The sequence below is a fragment of the Leptidea sinapis genome, chromosome 30, assembly GCF_905404315.1.
Source record: "Leptidea sinapis chromosome 30, ilLepSina1.1, whole genome shotgun sequence".
NCBI lineage: Eukaryota > Metazoa > Arthropoda > Insecta > Lepidoptera > Pieridae > Leptidea > Leptidea sinapis.
In genome coordinates, this window is record NC_066294.1 from 7,228,155 (window position 1) to 7,246,806 (window position 18,652).

Below are 18,652 nucleotides of genomic sequence, written 5' to 3' on the forward strand. Positions count from 1 at the left end.
AACTGAAATCATTTGTATAATTATGGATTTCCGCAAAGTAACACCTACTTCAATATATATTTTTTAAACATTTGAACATTATAAATTGTGTGCTGTTGTTAGCTAGCCAATAATAAGTCTGTCCTAACTTTCTTACTAATAAAAATTACTTAAAAATAATGTATCAATCCGGCATTCCAAGGACATTCTATATATTAGATTTTAGCTCAATATTTTTTTTATGGAACAGAAAGAGAAGTGTATAGGTCCCTTAATGTTAAGTGATCATTGCCACCCATACTCTTACAAAACCAGAGGTATTACCTGAAAGTTGCAGACATTTTAGGTGAGTGTATGGACCTTGCATGAATGAAATTGATTTTTAAAAGCTTAAGGTAATTTTAGACAACTATTTGCTCCCTCTTTTAAACAGCTATGCATATTGTTATATATAATTTATATATCTATTAATGCTATAGCTGCCCCCTTAGCTGCATCACCCCCACATGTAAACTCTAATGGTAAACTGTAGTAATGTTCAACTGCCCTCTGTAATACTGCATTCCGGGATAGCCCAGATCCATTACCTACAATTCTCTTTATGTTTGCATTCTGTAAAATTTCTTTTGGCATCATGTAATGCAAATTATCAATTAAACTATCACAAAGAGATCTGAAAACACAGCCCAGATCTATATTTGATAAGTCAATGTTTTCTACTGCAGCTTTAGCAGTAGGATCATGTCTTTCTCCTAGAATTAGAGGAGATATTTTTAGTGTTGTACTTTCTGGAGCTTCTAAACCTAAAGCTATCAGCTTTTCCCACACTTTAGACTGTGGGATGGGAAACCCAAATTCAAGCATCCATTGTTGCAACATTTTAACAAATGTTGCTAATACATTGCCACCATTCAAAGAGGCAGCTACAAGGAGATAGGTATTATGAAAATACGGCAAGTGTTCGACTGTGTTGCACTTAACATTTGAAATTTGGTCAACAATAAATGCAAGTTGGGCTGATGTTGATATGTTTAAAACAGCATCATTTCTGGTTTCAAGTGTTGAAAGAATGGAGCACTGAAGGTCACCCATTGCAGCACTGACAGGAATACCTTCTGGGATGCCATTCCAGGAACAGCTTAAATTTCCAGCAATCTCTCCGCCTTTGACAACTTTTGGTAACAGTGTAACTGGGAAGTTAATGGATTTCAGTATATCAATGTTCCAGTCATTGATATCTGTGTTGAAGTAGCCCCAACTTGCTGCGTTTTGGTCTGATGTTATTGGTATATCCAGATCACATAACATAGCCACAACAAAGTCCTGCACTGTTGCCGAGCAACTAAAATTCTTCAGCTTTTCTGGCTTATGCTTGAGCATCCATAGCAAAGTAACACATCCATAACCCGAGTAGCACTTAAGGTGTGAATCCGGCTTAGGCAATGTTTCAAGAAATTCAGGTTTGCATCTTGTATCTTGCCAAGTGTATAGAGCGGACATATTTTCCCTTGTGGCTTCAAAACGCATAACAACACCATCTTTTTCTATTTTCTCCCAAGCTCTATAAAAAATTATGATGGTTATAAAATTTGTAAAATTATTGGATCTCTATGATATGAATGGAAACTTCTTTCATCAATTAGGTATTTTAGTTAAAAATTTGGTGTACAGTATTACAATAAACCCTTATTGATGAGGTGTTTCAGTACAATTTATGTTAACATGGGGATGTTATGACTACAAATAATCAACTATAAATGTTGATAATCATATACAGATAAAAATTTGTTTACTAACTTATTCTTCCATAAAACTACGCCATGCATCTGGCCACAAACGCCAATTCTGGTGACGTGTCGTAATATATCTCTCGGAAGACGCGATACACAGTAATGAACGGCCGATACTATTTTCGGCACGTCTTGCTTATTCCCTTCGATGCCTTGATCGCTAGGTATATTAGCCGCGGTATCCTTGCTCTGTTTCGCAACAATCTCCCGCGTTTCCGTATCGAAAACACAAGTTTTTACCGACGTTGTGCCAATGTCCATACCAAGAATGTACCGTTTTTCTGTCATTTTTTTCACTAAGCTAGTAATTTAACAAATAAATCACACAGAAATATGTCGCGACGCTTAATGAGACTTGTTACCGCAACTCTTGGCGTCTAACTATGCAGTAAGGTTACGTAAAAATACCGAGAGAATATTACATCAATGCTGTATCTAGCTAGCTAGCGTCCGATTATCATAAAACTAATAAATAAATGGCGGCTGTTGTTAGCGCTGGCCTGACATCAATTGATTTATTTAGATTGCACTCGTCGAATAATTGTTTAAGCCAGTAACCGGACGGTTGCGATAGTGGTTGATAATATTTATCTACTAGCTGTATCGACACGTTGCAATGCCACGTTAAGTTTAAAGAAATAAGTAGTTGGAAAAAGAATTTACTAACGTATAGATTTATAGGGTTAGGAACTGTCGCGAGCGTCCCCAAAATAGTATCCGAGTTTCATCACAATCAGATCAATGGTTTCGGTACGCAGAGCAAGCAAACATGCAAATGTTTTTTTTTATAGAAGATATTCTAAAATTTAAGTCGTTTTCAAGGATCATTTTGATAACCGGTGGCGTATGTAATAAAGGCGTATATTTTTTTTGCGATGTTTATTTTGTGCAAATCGCTAATTATATTAAGTTGTCTACTTATCTTAAATCAGATTTCGAGAGTAAAAAAACTTGGAAAGAAAATCAGTAAATTAAAGGTGACTTCATAATATACATATTACCAGGCATCTTTATTGGCCTCTTACGCTCCTCGGCCTATTAGTAAATCTTGGTTGTCTTTGGAACATTACTGTCTGCGCTATATAGACCTTGACATTTGGTCTCGCGGTCAGCCTTTATTCCAGCTTGTTCATTGAAAGCTGTTGTTGATACTGAACGCGCTGTGATAACCTGGACCTGTGCTGAGCTGAGCACAGCAATACAATCATTAATAAATAGTATCTAGTTTAAAAAAACTAAGAAACACGCTTTTTTATAGAAAACCGTAAGTACTTAAACATAGAAAATATTTCCTACTTTTTAGTTTGGTTTATTTATAAAAGCGTGTTTTTTTTAGTTTTTTTTTAACTATTATTTTGCATTGGTGAATTAGAAACTCTCTTTGGTATTTGAAAATTTTCTTATATATAAACAGGTCATAAAATCCCAAAAAAAAAAATCTTATATATAAATATTAGATACCTAAATCGGTTAACGATAATGGTTGAAATTTAAAATTCTGTTCAATTTCTGCCTTATAGACGATAGATGAAAATTATATAAATTAACAAAAATCTTATTTTGCAAATTGAAAAATGGAATAATTTTATCAAATTAATGTTTTGTCATCGGTCCACGATGAATCTACGAACTATGAACGAAATCTGACCGTTTAAAGTGGGTGAAAATATACAACATACAGGTAAACGTATGTTTATACAGGTTGTCCCAAAGTTATGGGACATGAAGGGAAAGTACCTTAAATATTGTAGATAGGGTATTTTACTGAAAGAAGACTTTATGTTATTTTTAAAAGTTAGTAATTCTGCATTCAAAGATTTTCTAAAAAATACTTGCCTCGTCTGGGAATCGAAACGACTTAAATGTTAAAAAACTACTTAACCTAACCTAACCCTACTTTTATGATATGTACATATTAAAAAGTAGTCAATTAAGTGAGTATTTTTTTATAAATTAATTAATTAAATTCTCAAAATGAGATCCCTCCTGTCTTACGCAAATCGCCAATCTTCTAATGAGTTCGCTGCATTTTGATTTTCTTATCATTTTATGGTGAAGACTCGATATGATATGGCACAATTCTGTTTGTAACTCGCCCACATTCTCGTATCGCTTTTAAACTAAAAAAAACTATGCTATAAAGTATTTTTATTATGAAGTGGGTACTTATTTACGAATAATCAATGCTATCTATGGAATGATAGTATCTCTACTTTTCGAACGTCGTCGTCGGCAATAAATAACTTTCTTGACATTTGACTCAAACATTTTACTTTGCTCCTTTCTTTTAAAATACTATGTTACTTAAGAAGAGTTATTAGTTTTTAGCCATTCTTTAAATTGGCATCATAAAAGTAGGGGTGTTATTTTTATACATTAAATTCGGTTCGAGTCCCAGACGAGGCAAGTAATTTTTAGAAAATCTTTGTATGCAGAATTACTAACTTTTAAAAATAACATAAAGTCTTCTTTCAGTAAAATACCCTATGTACGATATTTAAGGTACTTTCCCTTCATGTCCCATAATTTTCGGATACCCTGTATATGTATACGTAAAACACATACAGGTGAAGCTAAAATAAATATATAAAAGCTATAATAAAAATCGTGTAAAAACTGCGACAGTAATGTGCTATAATTCCGTTTATTTTAACATTGTATCACTGATATGTTAAGAATGAGCGAACGATTATCATTACAAACTTACTGTATAGACTCGCGACAATTTATATAACCTTACCATGATTGAATAATTGCCTTGTAATCCTTGTAGGACTAGAAATTTAAGGACTTTCTTTGTTCCAACTTCTCGCTTGTGGACATCACATAATGCACCAGTTAATAGATTATCTCGTTCATATAATGACTTAGCAAATATCAATAACTGTATAGATATTTTTTCTAATAGTCTGTGTAGTTTTCGACGCCTAGTTTTAGACACTCTGCGCCTGTTAGAGCCTTAGCTTATCTTTACGTGCTTCATATTTATGTTTTTTGAGATATGTATCAGTTTCGCTTTATTGTATGTTATACTTATAATATGTAGGATATAATTTTAGTTTGTGTGTTTTAAATTTATGTTTATTTTATTTTAGTTAACAAGTTACATGCATTTGCTTAAGTCGTGATAGTAACATAAAATTATTTATTGTTTTATATAACTCTACATTTATTTAAGTTAAATATCACGCCATCATAAGTGTTTCCATTTAATTGACGTATATGTTATACTTATACTAGCGTTATTTTGTAATTATTAATACATGTATGTTGTTTGGGAACCAATAAATAAATAAATAAAAAAATTCTAATTAATGGGAAGATGTAGGTAAATATACCAATTAGCAGACTGTGATTTGTGTGGCAGAATGTGATTGCTTAAGTTTAATACGGATGGAACAGATGCTGTATTGGTGTGATTTAAACGTTTTTTTTATTGACCTGACAGTTTAGCTGGCCGTTTTAAAATGTATGCCGGGATCTGTGCTTTACCTCAACCTAAAAATGGGCCTATATCTCAGACAATCATAAATAATATTTTTTGTTCCCAATGCGCCTGCATTATAATATAATATATTATGGTATATTATTAGAGTATCATTAACCGATAAAACCTTTCCGGGTTCCATCACGTACTATACAAACTATTTAAACTTTGGATCATAATATTATAAATGCGGCGACACACAAAATGAAATGCAAGTAATTTGATTCCTTTTTATATTTCAGAGAAGAACATAATGGGGAAAAGAAGCAAAGCTGTCAAGCACCAGAAAATTTCCGAATCGAATAATAGTGGGGATATTGAAGAGATAACAGAAAAAAGTAATTCGACAGATGAAAAATTAAAAGGTAGTAAAATGGCAACTACTGAAGATGAAATCAGAAAACGAACCAAAAGGCAACGTAAGCCAGATAATATTACAGAACAAAATAATCCCCATTCGACCCATAAGAAAGCAAAAAAGATTATATTTAGCGAAAATGATGAACCTCTAGAAGTAAAAGATGCTTCAATAATTAATAAAGACGAAGGGAATATAGTTAAAAACAAATTAATAGTAGAAAATGAAGAAGATAACATTAAAGATGAAGAAATCGATGAGTTTTGTGACGATATTGATGAAGAGGACAACAAACAGTATGAAAGTTGGATACAATTGCTTGAACAAAAGTTAGGTGCCGATACTGATGTTGTTAAGAAAAAGAATAAAAAGAAAAAGAAAGTAAAACAATATATAATTGTTTTATTCTTAATTAACTCCTATATCGTTATCAAGAGGTGTAAAGGTCATTAGGTTAACCCTGCAGCACTCGACCTGCATTAAAATATTAATTATATAATGTTTGGATTGTTCATAACATCAGCTCCGTAGCGTCATCATATTGCCTCGCCCGCAAGCTGCCACCACGGATCGAAGACTGGACCGATCGGTAACAGTAATATTACCAAAACTTATCATCATATTATGTCTCAAGGTAATAAGCGCAATTACGGTGCCATACAAAATTGTGGGTTTTTGAGAATTAAAAGCGGGTACTGCATTTGGACAGTTCGTATCATCTACATCAGTTCTTGTTCGTCTCGTCCCTAGTTAATGTGAAAAACTCATCCGTTCCTTACATACATGTATTGCGCTGACCGCACCCATGTTTGGGTTTCAATATCCAATTCAATCCAAGTCCTCTACAATCTATACTCTAGTCTTATGTGCGCCGACGCGCTATTTTTGAATTTAAGTATTTATCGAACATCTCAAACAGTTGCAAATCGAAGAGATATAAGTTCAGTTTGCTTTGTTATACATAGGCTCTTCCTTTGTTTCTGGAAAGGTTGACTAGCGAGCCCACATACAGGTCACCTCTACTCTGTTGTATCACCAGCGTAATGAAGAGAGGTTGCGGATCTTTTAAAGTTTTGAATAAACGTTGCCGCGTTTGGATGACACATACAAATCAAAGTGTATGATTTCTGTAGTGTGACGGTGGGTTCTAGGTTTACCTAATGTATGTTAATGTTTTCCGATAGTAAGTGATGTAACTCCGAGCAGTGGAAAAGTGTTATATGAGATAGAGCAGAACATCAGCAGTAGGCTATGAGCAAATCAGTGCATTCACCATTATTTAATATAAGAAAACAATTTTATAAATTAATTACAACTTTTTATTCTCATGACAACGTAATAACTTTTCTGATTTATATGCTAGTATTAAGTCATCCACATAAATGTTTGCAAACAGCTTTTCTCCTCCTTTTTCTAATACATACAAGCAAGGATCCGCTGAAGAATTCTTAAATCCGATTTCCAACAATTTCTCATGTAACTTTAAGAACCATTGTCTTCCTGCTTGTTTCAAACCATATATGGCTTTGTTTAGTTGACATATCCCATTATTTTTATATCTATTTATATCTAAAAGCATTTCTTTTGCTTTTTTAATCAACTCTATGTCTTTTCCATGTGTAATTATGAATTTTAAATATTTATCCAGATTTTTCGGCTTCTTCATATAAATTTGTTCGTCTATATCGCCGTTTAAAAATGCAGTACACACGTCTAGTTGGGATAACTTAAATTTATTTTCAATTGCATGTGCAATAAGTATTCTAAGAGTACTCATTTTTGCAACAGGTGCAAATGTTTCAGTGTAATCAATTCCTTCTTTCTGATTAAAAAGTCGTGCTTTTCGTCTATCTATTTGTCCCATTGCATTATATTTATATTTTAAAATCATTTTACTATCAATCAAATTTTTGCTTTCGTTCCTGTGTACAATTTTCATAGTATTATTTTTAAGATGAGTTTCAATCTCGCTTATTATTGCATCTTCCCATTCATCCATGTTCTCGTCTATTTCACAGAGGAATGATTGTTCAGCATCCATCTCATAATCTTGATGCCATGCTGGTGGTTTTCTCTGTCTTTTGTCAGTAGAACTAGTCGGATCTATTGCATCTGTTTCTGTATTTGCGTCAACAAATATTTCATCATTGTTCAATTCCTGTTCAGTTTCATCAATTTCATGTTCTTTCAAATCTTTATTATCTTCTACATTTTCTTTTTCAGGAGAAAATATAATTTCTATTTGTTTTTTATTAACTACATCTTGTTTTTGTTCTCATTTGATCTCGTTTTCATAAAACATTTTGTCCAGTATTTTGACATCTCTGCTAATCATTACCTGGTCTGTTTTTGGGTTGAAAATCCGGTATGCCTTGTGATTTTCCGAATATCCTACAAAAATTCCAGGTGTCGCTCTGGCTGAACATGTGAAAATGTCTTACTGACGGAACTCTCTTTACCCATTTTTCAAATGGAGTCGCGTTATCAATACTTGTGCAAGGACTACGGTTTGCCAGCTAACTAAGCTGTATTAATAGCTTCAGTCCAAAAAACTTCTTTCATATTGGCGTCTATCAACATAGCTTTAACATCTAGCTTTATCAAGCAATGTCCTATTTTTTCTTTCTGCTAAGCAATGGCTTAACAGAATGCTGTTCTGGCGTGTATGGTGCGGAAAGTCTCCTTTTGATGCCATTCTCCTTCAAATATTTGTCAAAATTATTGTTAATATATTCTGTCCCATTGTCACTTTGTAAACATACTATCTTCTTTTTGGTAAATCTTTCAGCCTCATTCTTGAATTCCTTAAATTTTGATAGAGTTTCATCCTTAGTTTTCATTGTATATACTCTTGTATATCTTGAATAATCATCTGTAAATGTGATGAAGTATTTGGAACCCCCTTTCGATGGCTGCCTCATGGGACCACATACATTTAGTATGCACAATTTCTAATCTTTCATTTGTACGTTGCTCATTTTTAGGTGCATTAAACGGTAGTTTTGTTGCTTTGCCTTTAGCACAGACTTCACGGTCTTTAACTGTGTCACTTTTATTGAATTCTAAGCCTTCCATAATTTTCTTATCAAGTGCTATTCTCATTTGTCCTTCATTTAGATGTGCTAACTTTCTATGCCATTGCTGCATTTTGCTTGCTTCGCAGTAATTAGCTTTCTCTTCTATGTTTTCTTTAACGTAGTACAAACCGTCTGAATGTCTCTGCTTGAAACAGAATTTTATTATTTCGCATCACGGTAGCATTTTTTTGTTTAAATAAAACTGTTTCACCTTTATCTGTTATTTTTCCAATTGACATTAGATTTGTAGTCAGCGATGGTACGTACAAGGCTTCAGTTAGTTTCAGATTTGGTATTTTATAGGTGTAAAGTTTTGCTGGACCTCGTCGTTCGATTTGTGCAAGACAGTTTTCTGATGCTAACCTTAACGTTTTGTTATCAGCTTTGTCCATATTAATGAATCTTTTCAATTCATGACTCAGGTGTGACGTACATCCGCTGTCAAGACACCATTTCTTAATTTTTCCTTTATTATCAGACATATTTAGGCATGTTTCTTTTTAGCAACATAGACTTGCATTATTTTTATTAACTCGGCCCACTTTTGACCAGCATTCATGAGCTTTATGTCCTTTCTTTTTGCATTTAAAGCCCCATCCACACGCTTGACAAACAATGGCAAACAGCAAACACGGACGTGTGGATGGGTGTTTGTCGTTGTTTGCCTGTTTGTGTTTGTGATGGGCAGTGTTCGGCATCGGTGTCGGTTTGCAGATCAAAGGATGTTTGGCAAACAGTTTGCGACGCATCCACACGTTTGGCAGCGTTCAGTAATGCGCGCGAGCTTGCGGGAGGCGGACGTATTTTCTTGCTACACTTTTTCGTTGGCGCGCAAAGCGTAAAAAATGTCTGATTGGTCAGCAACTACGATTCTGACATTTTTGGAGGCTTATCAAAATGAGCCATGTCTCTGGAATCCCAAAGATCGGCAAAAGGTTAATGATGCATGGACTCGCCTCAGCATTATAATGAATAAAAGTGTCAAGGAATTGAAGACCAAAAAAGAAATACTGATGGCTACGTTCCGCAGAGATTTGAAGAAAAAAAAAGATTCTATTCGGTCCGGTGCAGGTAAGTTTAAATAATCAATAAATATTTGTCTAAACACCCCTGCTATGTTCCTTGCGAATAAATTTTATTTTAATTTTATTTTTTCAGGATCCGATGATGTTTATACACCGGTCTGGTTTGCTTATGACCTGATGGAGTCATTTTTAGGACCGGTATATACCTGCTCAAATAACGTAAATTCAGAGGAAGTAAGTAAAACGAATTTTTTTCATTATGGTTTATTCATTCTTAATTAAATTTAAACTATCATTTATATAAAGATTTAATCAGTTTTGATTATCTATTTGCAAGAATGGTAGCACTCTAGAAGACGTGACGTCGATTTAGAAGCTGATGTTTTTTTCTGTATAGAGCTCGACATGTAGAACGATGTACTAATACAATACGATTGGCTTAAGTGTCGTTTGACAGGCGGAAGGGGCTATAAGTGGTTAAATCTGGTAGAGGGTGGATCCCCGATTATAATGTTACCACTCTTATTACAAGGTAATGGATATTTTATCAGAAATTTCCAAAAAATGTTTCTAACCTCAAATCAGATAAAAAGCGTAATAAGTCTTCTGTCTGAGCTGCAAGAATGTAGCTATACAGTCTGTATCAAAAAGGTGCAGTAAAACTTAAAAAGGTTAATTTAATATTTGAATGACCTTTTGGCACCTTTTTGTTACATCCTGTGACCTTACTTATCCTTTTTATATTACTTACTACTTACTTAATGCTACTACTACTTACTTATCCTACTACTTACTAATTACCTATCCTTTCTATGTTGAGGGATAGTTTTTAAATAATGTAGAATGCTAAGTAAATCTATTACAAAAATATAACGTAAATTCTTCCCTTATCTGTTTGGCATGCATAGGTGACCTACGGGGTACATTTGGCATGTTCTGAATTGCATTATATTCCTCTTCGTATTTTCGCCAAGATCCACGTGTTATTATTTCACCATTTCTGTCAATCGTATCAAACGTTCCTGGGGGGGTATATCTCTCTGGGGAGTTTTTTCGAAGGAAGTTATGTAGTAGTACACAGGTCATTGTTATTTCTGATACAGTAATGGGGTCTAAATAAATTGGACGAAGGTAAATACGAAACACTGAGGCTAAAACTCCAAATGTGTTTTCGACTACTACCCGAGCTCTAGATAGACATTGATTGAATATTCTTTTTGGTGAACCGATGTTATGCTGTCCTGGGTAGGGTTTCATAACATGCATGCTCAATGCAAAAGCACCATCTCCTATGAAAACGTATGGAACGTTAACGTCCGATCCAGGAAGTGGGCATGGTATAGGAAAATCAATTTCATTTTTACAGATTTTTTTCCACAGTAATGAATTATTAAAGACGCCACCATCGCTAATCCTCCCTTGGCATCCTATGTCAACAAATATAAATTTGTAGTGGGCATCAACTAATGCCAATAGAACGATGCTGAACGTTTTCTTATAATTTAAATATTCAGTTCCGCTATGAGGTGGACTTTCTATATTAATATGCTTGCCGTCTATGGAACCAAGACAGTGTGGAAATTTTCTTCTAAACCCTCTTTCTATATTCATCCAAGCATCAGCCGTTGATGGCATCTGAAAACAATCAAAATGAAGTAAATAAAAATTAATTATTTATTTCAGAGAGCATTGCCAGAAGAAAATGAAACTGCTATAGAGGACGTAGAAGTTGTTGAAAATAGAGATTTAGAACAGCCTCTCCCTACACCAAAACCAGTGCGCCGTCGTCCAGCTACCGACACAGCGGAACGGCAAATGTCGTCTGCATTTGGACAGTTGACCAATATTTTAAGCAAAAGACAGAGGGAATATCCACCACCACCACCAAAAGAAGACGACGACTGCGAACTTTATGGAAAATTACTAGCGATAAAACTGCGTGAACTTTCACCGGATGAGAGGAAACTATTTATGTATAATATAGACACATTGTTTATAAATAGAATTAAAGACAGGCTCTTTAAGCGACAAACCCCATCTCCCCAATCAGCCCCTTATCAGGCATATTCTGTGCCATTACCAAAAACTTCACCAATTCCAATACGACCATCAACTTCCCAAACATCATATTCCGAACCTTTGCCAAATAATTCACCATCGGCTCCATATCGACCGTCATCTTCCGAAACCTCGTATTCTGAACCTTTGCCAAATACTTTAGTTTTAGGTTCAAACCAGCTATCAACCGCCCAAACGTCACAGTATTTACCATTGGTAATCAATTCACCCCAACCATTCACTTCCCAAAATCACGTTTTTTTCAACCAATCGGGCTCATCAAATTCTACTCCTACCATTCAAATAATATCCAATGAGTTGATTTCCCAAAGAACAGAAACAAACCGTGTAAATGAAGCTTTAATTAAAGCTTATGAAGACTTTGATCGTGAAAATTGAGATAGTTTAATCGGCTTAATTTTTCATGAATTAATTTTTCATTTCAAATTATTGATAATAAAAATAAAAATTTATAAAAAACAACTCACCTTTATTTCATTTCTTAGAACAGCATTAATTGCTTTGCAGACTTCAGGTATAGTTTTTGATATTGCTTGGGGAGACACTTTGAATAAATAGTGTAAACTTTTATAACTGTCACCACTTGCGATAAACCTTAGTGTTATTGCTAGACGATATTTCGCTGGTATAGCTTCCCTGAAGTCCGTATCTTGTTTCGAAATCAGAGGAGAAATTTTGTCTAGCAAATACTCAAAATCTGTGAAACTCATGCGGCAGAAGTTATGAAACTCCCCTGATGGTTCGTAAAGATGCTCATTAAATTTTTTTTCTGTAAATTATCTGAAACGAATAAAAATTTTTAAGTAAAATTAAATAACACGGCAAATTAAAGCCCAAATAATAGGTCTAAAGCAGTACCTTGTACGATTTCTATGTATTTTAATCATCCACCATCGTCTTTGCTTTCTTCTTTTTTTTTCTTTTTTCTCTCTCTTGCTTTAATTTAAAATAAAAATATGTAAACCCGAAAGTAATAGCTGCCACAAGCTCGTCGTCCGCCATGTTTGCCAATTCGCAATGTTATGAACGTTCGCCAAGCATGTGGATGGCTGTTTGTGTTGGGTGGTTGTGGTTGGTGTTTGGGACTTTGTTTGCTGTTTGCGGTGTTTGTGACAAACAGCCAGCGTGTGGATCCGGCGTAAAACATTTAACAATAAAGTTTTTATTTTTGCCACGTTGTCTACTATACAGCGCCTCTTGTTCAGAGTTTTGTTCACTTGTACTAGCTAAATTTTTTTTGCCTCAGCTTCTTCAATTATCTTTATTTTCAAGTTGTCTGGATCTGGTAGATCATCCCTGGATTCTATTGCAATTCTAAAATTTTCAAAAGATTGAGGTAAGCTGTAAAGCATCATAATACTAAGAAGATCTTTATTAATTGGTCTGTCCATATCTGCTAGTTTATCGATGATATCCATAAATTTATTCAAGTGATTGACAATATTATCACCATCTTTCATCTTCTTCAATATCAACTCTTTTAATAGGCTTGCTTTTCTTGCAGGACCTTTGCTATAATATATGCTTTCAAGCGTATCCCAGACATCTTTACTTGTTTGACAATTTTTAACTTGTCTTAATTCGCCCGGTGATATTATGAGAAATAGCTCGGCTAATGCTAACTCATCTTTTTCCATGTAGTCATTCAATGCATCAACTTCTCGCGTTGGTCTCTTAATTTTATTTGAAACATAGCTCCAAAGGCCAAGTTTTAATAACAGCTTTTGCATGGATCCTCCATGTATCGTAGTTTTCTCTTTTCAATTATTCTATGTGCACGTGATTACTAATTTTTCTCTTTTATTCCCGTTTCTGGGCCCATAACCTGTTATATGAGATAGAGCAGAGTATCAGCAGTAGGCTATGAGCAAATCAGTGCATTCACCATTATTTAATATAAGAAAACAATTTTATAAATTAATTACAACTTTTTATTCTCATGACAACGTAATAACTTTTCTGATTTATATGCTAGTATTAAGTCATCCACATAAATGTTTGCAAACAGCTTTTGGTAGCAGAGCGTGGTTTTTGTTTATGTAATCTCCTTTTGTTATACGCGTACATACTCACTATTTGAGAAACAAATTCAAATCCTATTTGAAATAATAACTGTATATAATAAAAATAAACGATACTTTATTAAAAAAATAAAGACGGAAAGACAATGTAAAAAAAAATAAAGTTGAAAATGAGGAAGATAACTTTAAAGATGAAGAGGGCGAACATTATGAAAGTTGGATACAATTACTCGAACAAAATATAACTTTTGTTCGAGTAATTGTATCCAAGCCGATACTGATATTCTTAAGAAAAATATTTAAAAGAAACTAAAACAATTTATACTTGTTTATTTTATAATTAACTCCTTTTTCATTACCATGGGGTGTAAAAGTAATTAGGTTAAGACCCGCATTGCCTCACGTCGTGCGAATACTATTCTGTAGTTAAGTTTGGGTTGATCACAACATCAGCTCCGTAGCATCACCAGAACGTCTCGCAAGCTGCCACGCGGGATCGGAGAATAGACCTCTCGGTAATAAAGACATTACCGAGACTTAAGATCGTAAATCTCAAGGTAATAACTACGGTGGCAAATACTCGAAAACCCAAAATTCTGAGCGGGAAATGTCTTGGGGAATGGTCTTGATCGTCCCGTATTAAGCTGGTTGCTCGCATGCATGAATTTCGATGACCGAGCACGGCCAATGTTCGGGTTTCAAAGTCCAATTCAATCCAAGTCCTCAACGAACTATCCTCAAGTCCTATGTGTCGCCAACCGCTGTTGAATTTAAGTACTATTTATTGGATACAAGATATCTGGGAGGAATAGCAGAATACACTTGGCATCTTCTGTGCTTTATCTGAAGCTTTTGATTGTATTCAACATTCAACGCTGGCCAGGAACCTATGTCACCATGACATAAAAGGAACTGCGCTGGATCTTCTGATTTCATATCTAAACAATAGAATTCATAAGGTCGACGTGAATGGCAGGACTCCTCTCAGTATGGGGGTACCACAAGGGGCTATTCTTGGACCGTTCCTCTTTCTTATCTATATAAATGATATTCGTAATCTTATAGTGAAAAAACATAAGGTAGTATTGTTTGTGGACGGCTCTTCATTGATTTTCAAAGTGAAAAGAAACCAAGCTATGTATAACACTATTAACGATATTCTATCTGACATCGTGTACTGGTTTAGCGCTAATAACCTACTGTTAAATAGTAAGAAGACGAAATATATAAAAATTACCGTACCAAGTGTAAAACTGGTGGATCCTGCTATATTTCTAGGCATTACTCTGGATTGTAAATTACAATGGGGCCCTCATATTGAATTATTGGCGAACAGACTTAGTTCTGCAACATACGCCATTAAAAAGTTTAGACAATTAACTGACAAAGATACGGCGCGACTAGTATACTTAAGTTATTTCCATAGTATTATGTCTTATGCTATATTGCTATGGGGCAACGCTGCCGATATTAATACAATATTTGTGCTGCAGAAGAGGGCTATTCGCGCTATTTATAACCTAGGTCCTAAAGAATTATTGACAGTAAAATTCTAACAAGTTAACATCTCGACTGTTGCTTCTCATACTTCTCACCATAATGTTAACACCATTTAGAGACTGCGCGTTTGGAGATTAAATAAAACAACTGCTTGACTGTGAGGAATATGTGGAAGATGATCTCCAAACGCGCAGTCTCTAAAGTGGTGACTCCGAACAAGAACACCGACGATAGGAAGCCAGGACGCCTGAACAGAAGAACACCGAACCTCTGCCGGCTACACATCGAAGAACAGCTTCACCAGCTCTCCGAAACGACGAATTCCTGTTCGACGAATCTCTGCTCGAGGAATATCCACCCGACGAAGAAATGGAAGACACAAACCAGGCTCAGCCACTCCCAGCGCCCACCGCGACATAATCTCCAGCATTTCACTGACGATGCGCATACCACCATTTTGGCGGGAAAATCCGCGATTGTGGTATCACACTTTTGAAGCCGCCACCGATGACCTCAAGAGGAGTCAGCCCAGCGGACACAGATGGTGCTCGTCCAATTAGAAAAGGCTGACATCGAACAAATCTCTGACATCCTATTTTTGGAGACTGAGCGTTTGGAGAATAAATAAAACAACTGCTTGACTGTGAGGAATATGTGGAAGATGATGATTTATTTCAGTTACATGTTATATATACAAAATCCTTAAAACTAGTTAACCAATTACAATTGTTACTTAAAAATTTAGTTAATGTGAAAAACTCATCCGTTCCTTACATACATGTATTGCGCTGACCGCACCCATGTTTGGGTTTCAATATCCAATTCAATCCAAGTCCTCTACAATCTATACTCTAGTCTTATGTGCGCCGACGCGCTATTTTTGAATTTAAGTATTTATCGAACATCTCAAACAGTTGCAAATCGAAGAGATATAAGTTCAGTTTGCTTTGTTATACATAGGCTCTTCCTTTGTTTCTGGAAAGGTTGACTAGCGAGCCCACATACAGGTCACCTCTACTCTGTTGTATCACCAGCGTAATGAAGAGAGGTTGCGGATCTTTTAAAGTTTTGAATAAACGCTGCCGCGTTTGGATGACACATACAAATCAAAGTGTATGATTTCTGTAGTGTGACGGTGGGTTCTAGGTTTACCTAATGTATGTTAATGTTTTCCGATAGTAAGTGATGTAACTCCGAGCAGTGGAAAAGTGTTATATGAGATAGAGCAGAACATCAGCAGTAGGCTATGAGCAAATCAGTGCATTCACCATTATTTAATATAAGAAAACAATTTTATAAATTAATTACAACTTTTTATTCTCATGACAACGTAATAACTTTTCTGATTTATATGCTAGTATTAAGTCATCCACATAAATGTTTGCAAACAGCTTTTCTCCTCCTTTTTCTAATACATACAAGCAAGGATCCGCTGAAGAATTCTTAAATCCGATTTCCAACAATTTCTCATGTAACTTTAAGAACCATTGTCTTCCTGCTTGTTTCAAACCATATATGGCTTTGTTTAGTTGACATATCCCATTATTTTTATATCTATTTATATCTAAAAGCATTTCTTTTGCTTTTTTAATCAACTCTATGTCTTTTCCATGTGTAATTATGAATTTTAAATATTTATCCAGATTTTTCGGCTTCTTCATATAAATTTGTTCGTCTATATCGCCGTTTAAAAATGCAGTACACACGTCTAGTTGGGATAACTTAAATTTATTTTCAATTGCATGTGCAATAAGTATTCTAAGAGTACTCATTTTTGCAACAGGTGCAAATGTTTCAGTGTAATCAATTCCTTCTTTCTGATTAAAAAGTCGTGCTTTTCGTCTATCTATTTGTCCCATTGCATTATATTTATATTTTAAAATCATTTTACTATCAATCAAATTTTTGCTTTCGTTCCTGTGTACAATTTTCATAGTATTATTTTTAAGATGAGTTTCAATCTCGCTTATTATTGCATCTTCCCATTCATCCATGTTCTCGTCTATTTCACAGAGGAATGATTGTTCAGCATCCATCTCATAATCTTGATGCCATGCTGGTGGTTTTCTCTGTCTTTTGTCAGTAGAACTAGTCGGATCTATTGCATCTGTTTCTGTATTTGCGTCAACAAATATTTCATCATTGTTCAATTCCTGTTCAGTTTCATCAATTTCATGTTCTTTCAAATCTTTATTATCTTCTACATTTTCTTTTTCAGGAGAAAATATAATTTCTATTTGTTTTTTATTAACTACATCTTGTTTTTGTTCTCATTTGATCTCGTTTTCATAAAACATTTTGTCCAGTATTTTGACATCTCTGCTAATCATTACCTGGTCTGTTTTTGGGTTGAAAATCCGGTATGCCTTGTGATTTTCCGAATATCCTACAAAAATTCCAGGTGTCGCTCTGGCTGAACATGTGAAAATGTCTTACTGACGGAACTCTCTTTACCCATTTTTCAAATGGAGTCGCGTTATCAATACTTGTGCAAGGACTACGGTTTGCCAGCTAACTAAGCTGTATTAATAGCTTCAGTCCAAAAAACTTCTTTCATATTGGCGTCTATCAACATAGCTTTAACATCTAGCTTTATCAAGCAATGTCCTATTTTTTCTTTCTGCTAAGCAATGGCTTAACAGAATGCTGTTCTGGCGTGTATGGTGCGGAAAGTCTCCTTTTGATGCCATTCTCCTTCAAATATTTGTCAAAATTATTGTTAATATATTCTGTCCCATTGTCACTTTGTAAACATACTATCTTCTTTTTGGTAAATCTTTCAGCCTCATTCTTGAATTCCTTAAATTTTGATAGAGTTTCATCCTTAGTTTTCATTGTATATACTCTTGTATATCTTGAATAATCATCTGTAAATGTGATGAAGTATTTGGAACCCCCTTTCGATGGCTGCCTCATGGGACCACATACATTTAGTATGCACAATTTCTAATCTTTCATTTGTACGTTGCTCATTTTTAGGTGCATTAAACGGTAGTTTTGTTGCTTTGCCTTTAGCACAGACTTCACGGTCTTTAACTGTGTCACTTTTATTGAATTCTAAGCCTTCCATAATTTTCTTATCAAGTGCTATTCTCATTTGTCCTTCATTTAGATGTGCTAACTTTCTATGCCATTGCTGCATTTTGCTTGCTTCGCAGTAATTAGCTTTCTCTTCTATGTTTTCTTTAACGTAGTACAAACCGTCTGAATGTCTCTGCTTGAAACAGAATTTTATTATTTCGCATCACGGTAGCATTTTTTTGTTTAAATAAAACTGTTTCACCTTTATCTGTTATTTTTCCAATTGACATTAGATTTGTAGTCAGCGATGGTACG

General features: G+C 34.7%; 2 protein-coding genes across 2 annotated transcripts; one reads left to right on the forward strand and one right to left on the reverse strand.

The window, feature by feature from the left end:
• Window positions 1-2,275, reverse strand: LOC126973774 (sedoheptulokinase-like). The gene is made up of 2 exons (XM_050821096.1): window positions 1,777-2,275; window positions 1-1,540 (listed from the first exon to the last, which is right to left on the reverse strand). Exons 1-2 carry the CDS (start codon window positions 2,055-2,057, stop codon window positions 436-438), a joined length of 1,386 nt encoding a protein of 461 aa, XP_050677053.1. The 5' UTR covers window positions 2,058-2,275; the 3' UTR covers window positions 1-435.
• Window positions 2,276-6,082: 3,807 nt separating this feature from the next.
• Window positions 6,083-12,257, forward strand: LOC126973777 (uncharacterized). The gene is made up of 3 exons (XM_050821099.1): window positions 6,083-9,762; window positions 9,850-9,950; window positions 11,400-12,257. The coding sequence occupies exons 1-3, from the start codon at window positions 9,537-9,539 to the stop codon at window positions 12,171-12,173; spliced, it is 1,101 nt and encodes a 366-aa protein (XP_050677056.1). The 5' UTR covers window positions 6,083-9,536; the 3' UTR covers window positions 12,174-12,257.
• Window positions 12,258-18,652: the final 6,395 nt, after the last annotated feature.

Excerpts from the sequence above, each read along its gene's own strand:
- LOC126973774 (XM_050821096.1), bottom strand. The coding sequence starts at position 2,057 with ATGACAGAAAAACGGTACATTCTTGGTATGGACATTGGCACAACGTCG. Across the intron at positions 1,541-1,776 it reads GTAGTTTTATGGAAGAATAA|AGCTTGGGAGAAAATAGAAA; the intron begins GTTAGTAAACAA and ends AATTTTTTATAG.
- LOC126973777 (XM_050821099.1), top strand. The coding sequence starts at position 9,537 with ATGTCTGATTGGTCAGCAACTACGATTCTGACATTTTTGGAGGCTTAT. Across the intron at positions 9,763-9,849 it reads TTCTATTCGGTCCGGTGCAG|GATCCGATGATGTTTATACA; the intron begins GTAAGTTTAAAT and ends TTATTTTTTCAG. Across the intron at positions 9,951-11,399 it reads ATAACGTAAATTCAGAGGAA|AGAGCATTGCCAGAAGAAAA; the intron begins GTAAGTAAAACG and ends TATTTATTTCAG.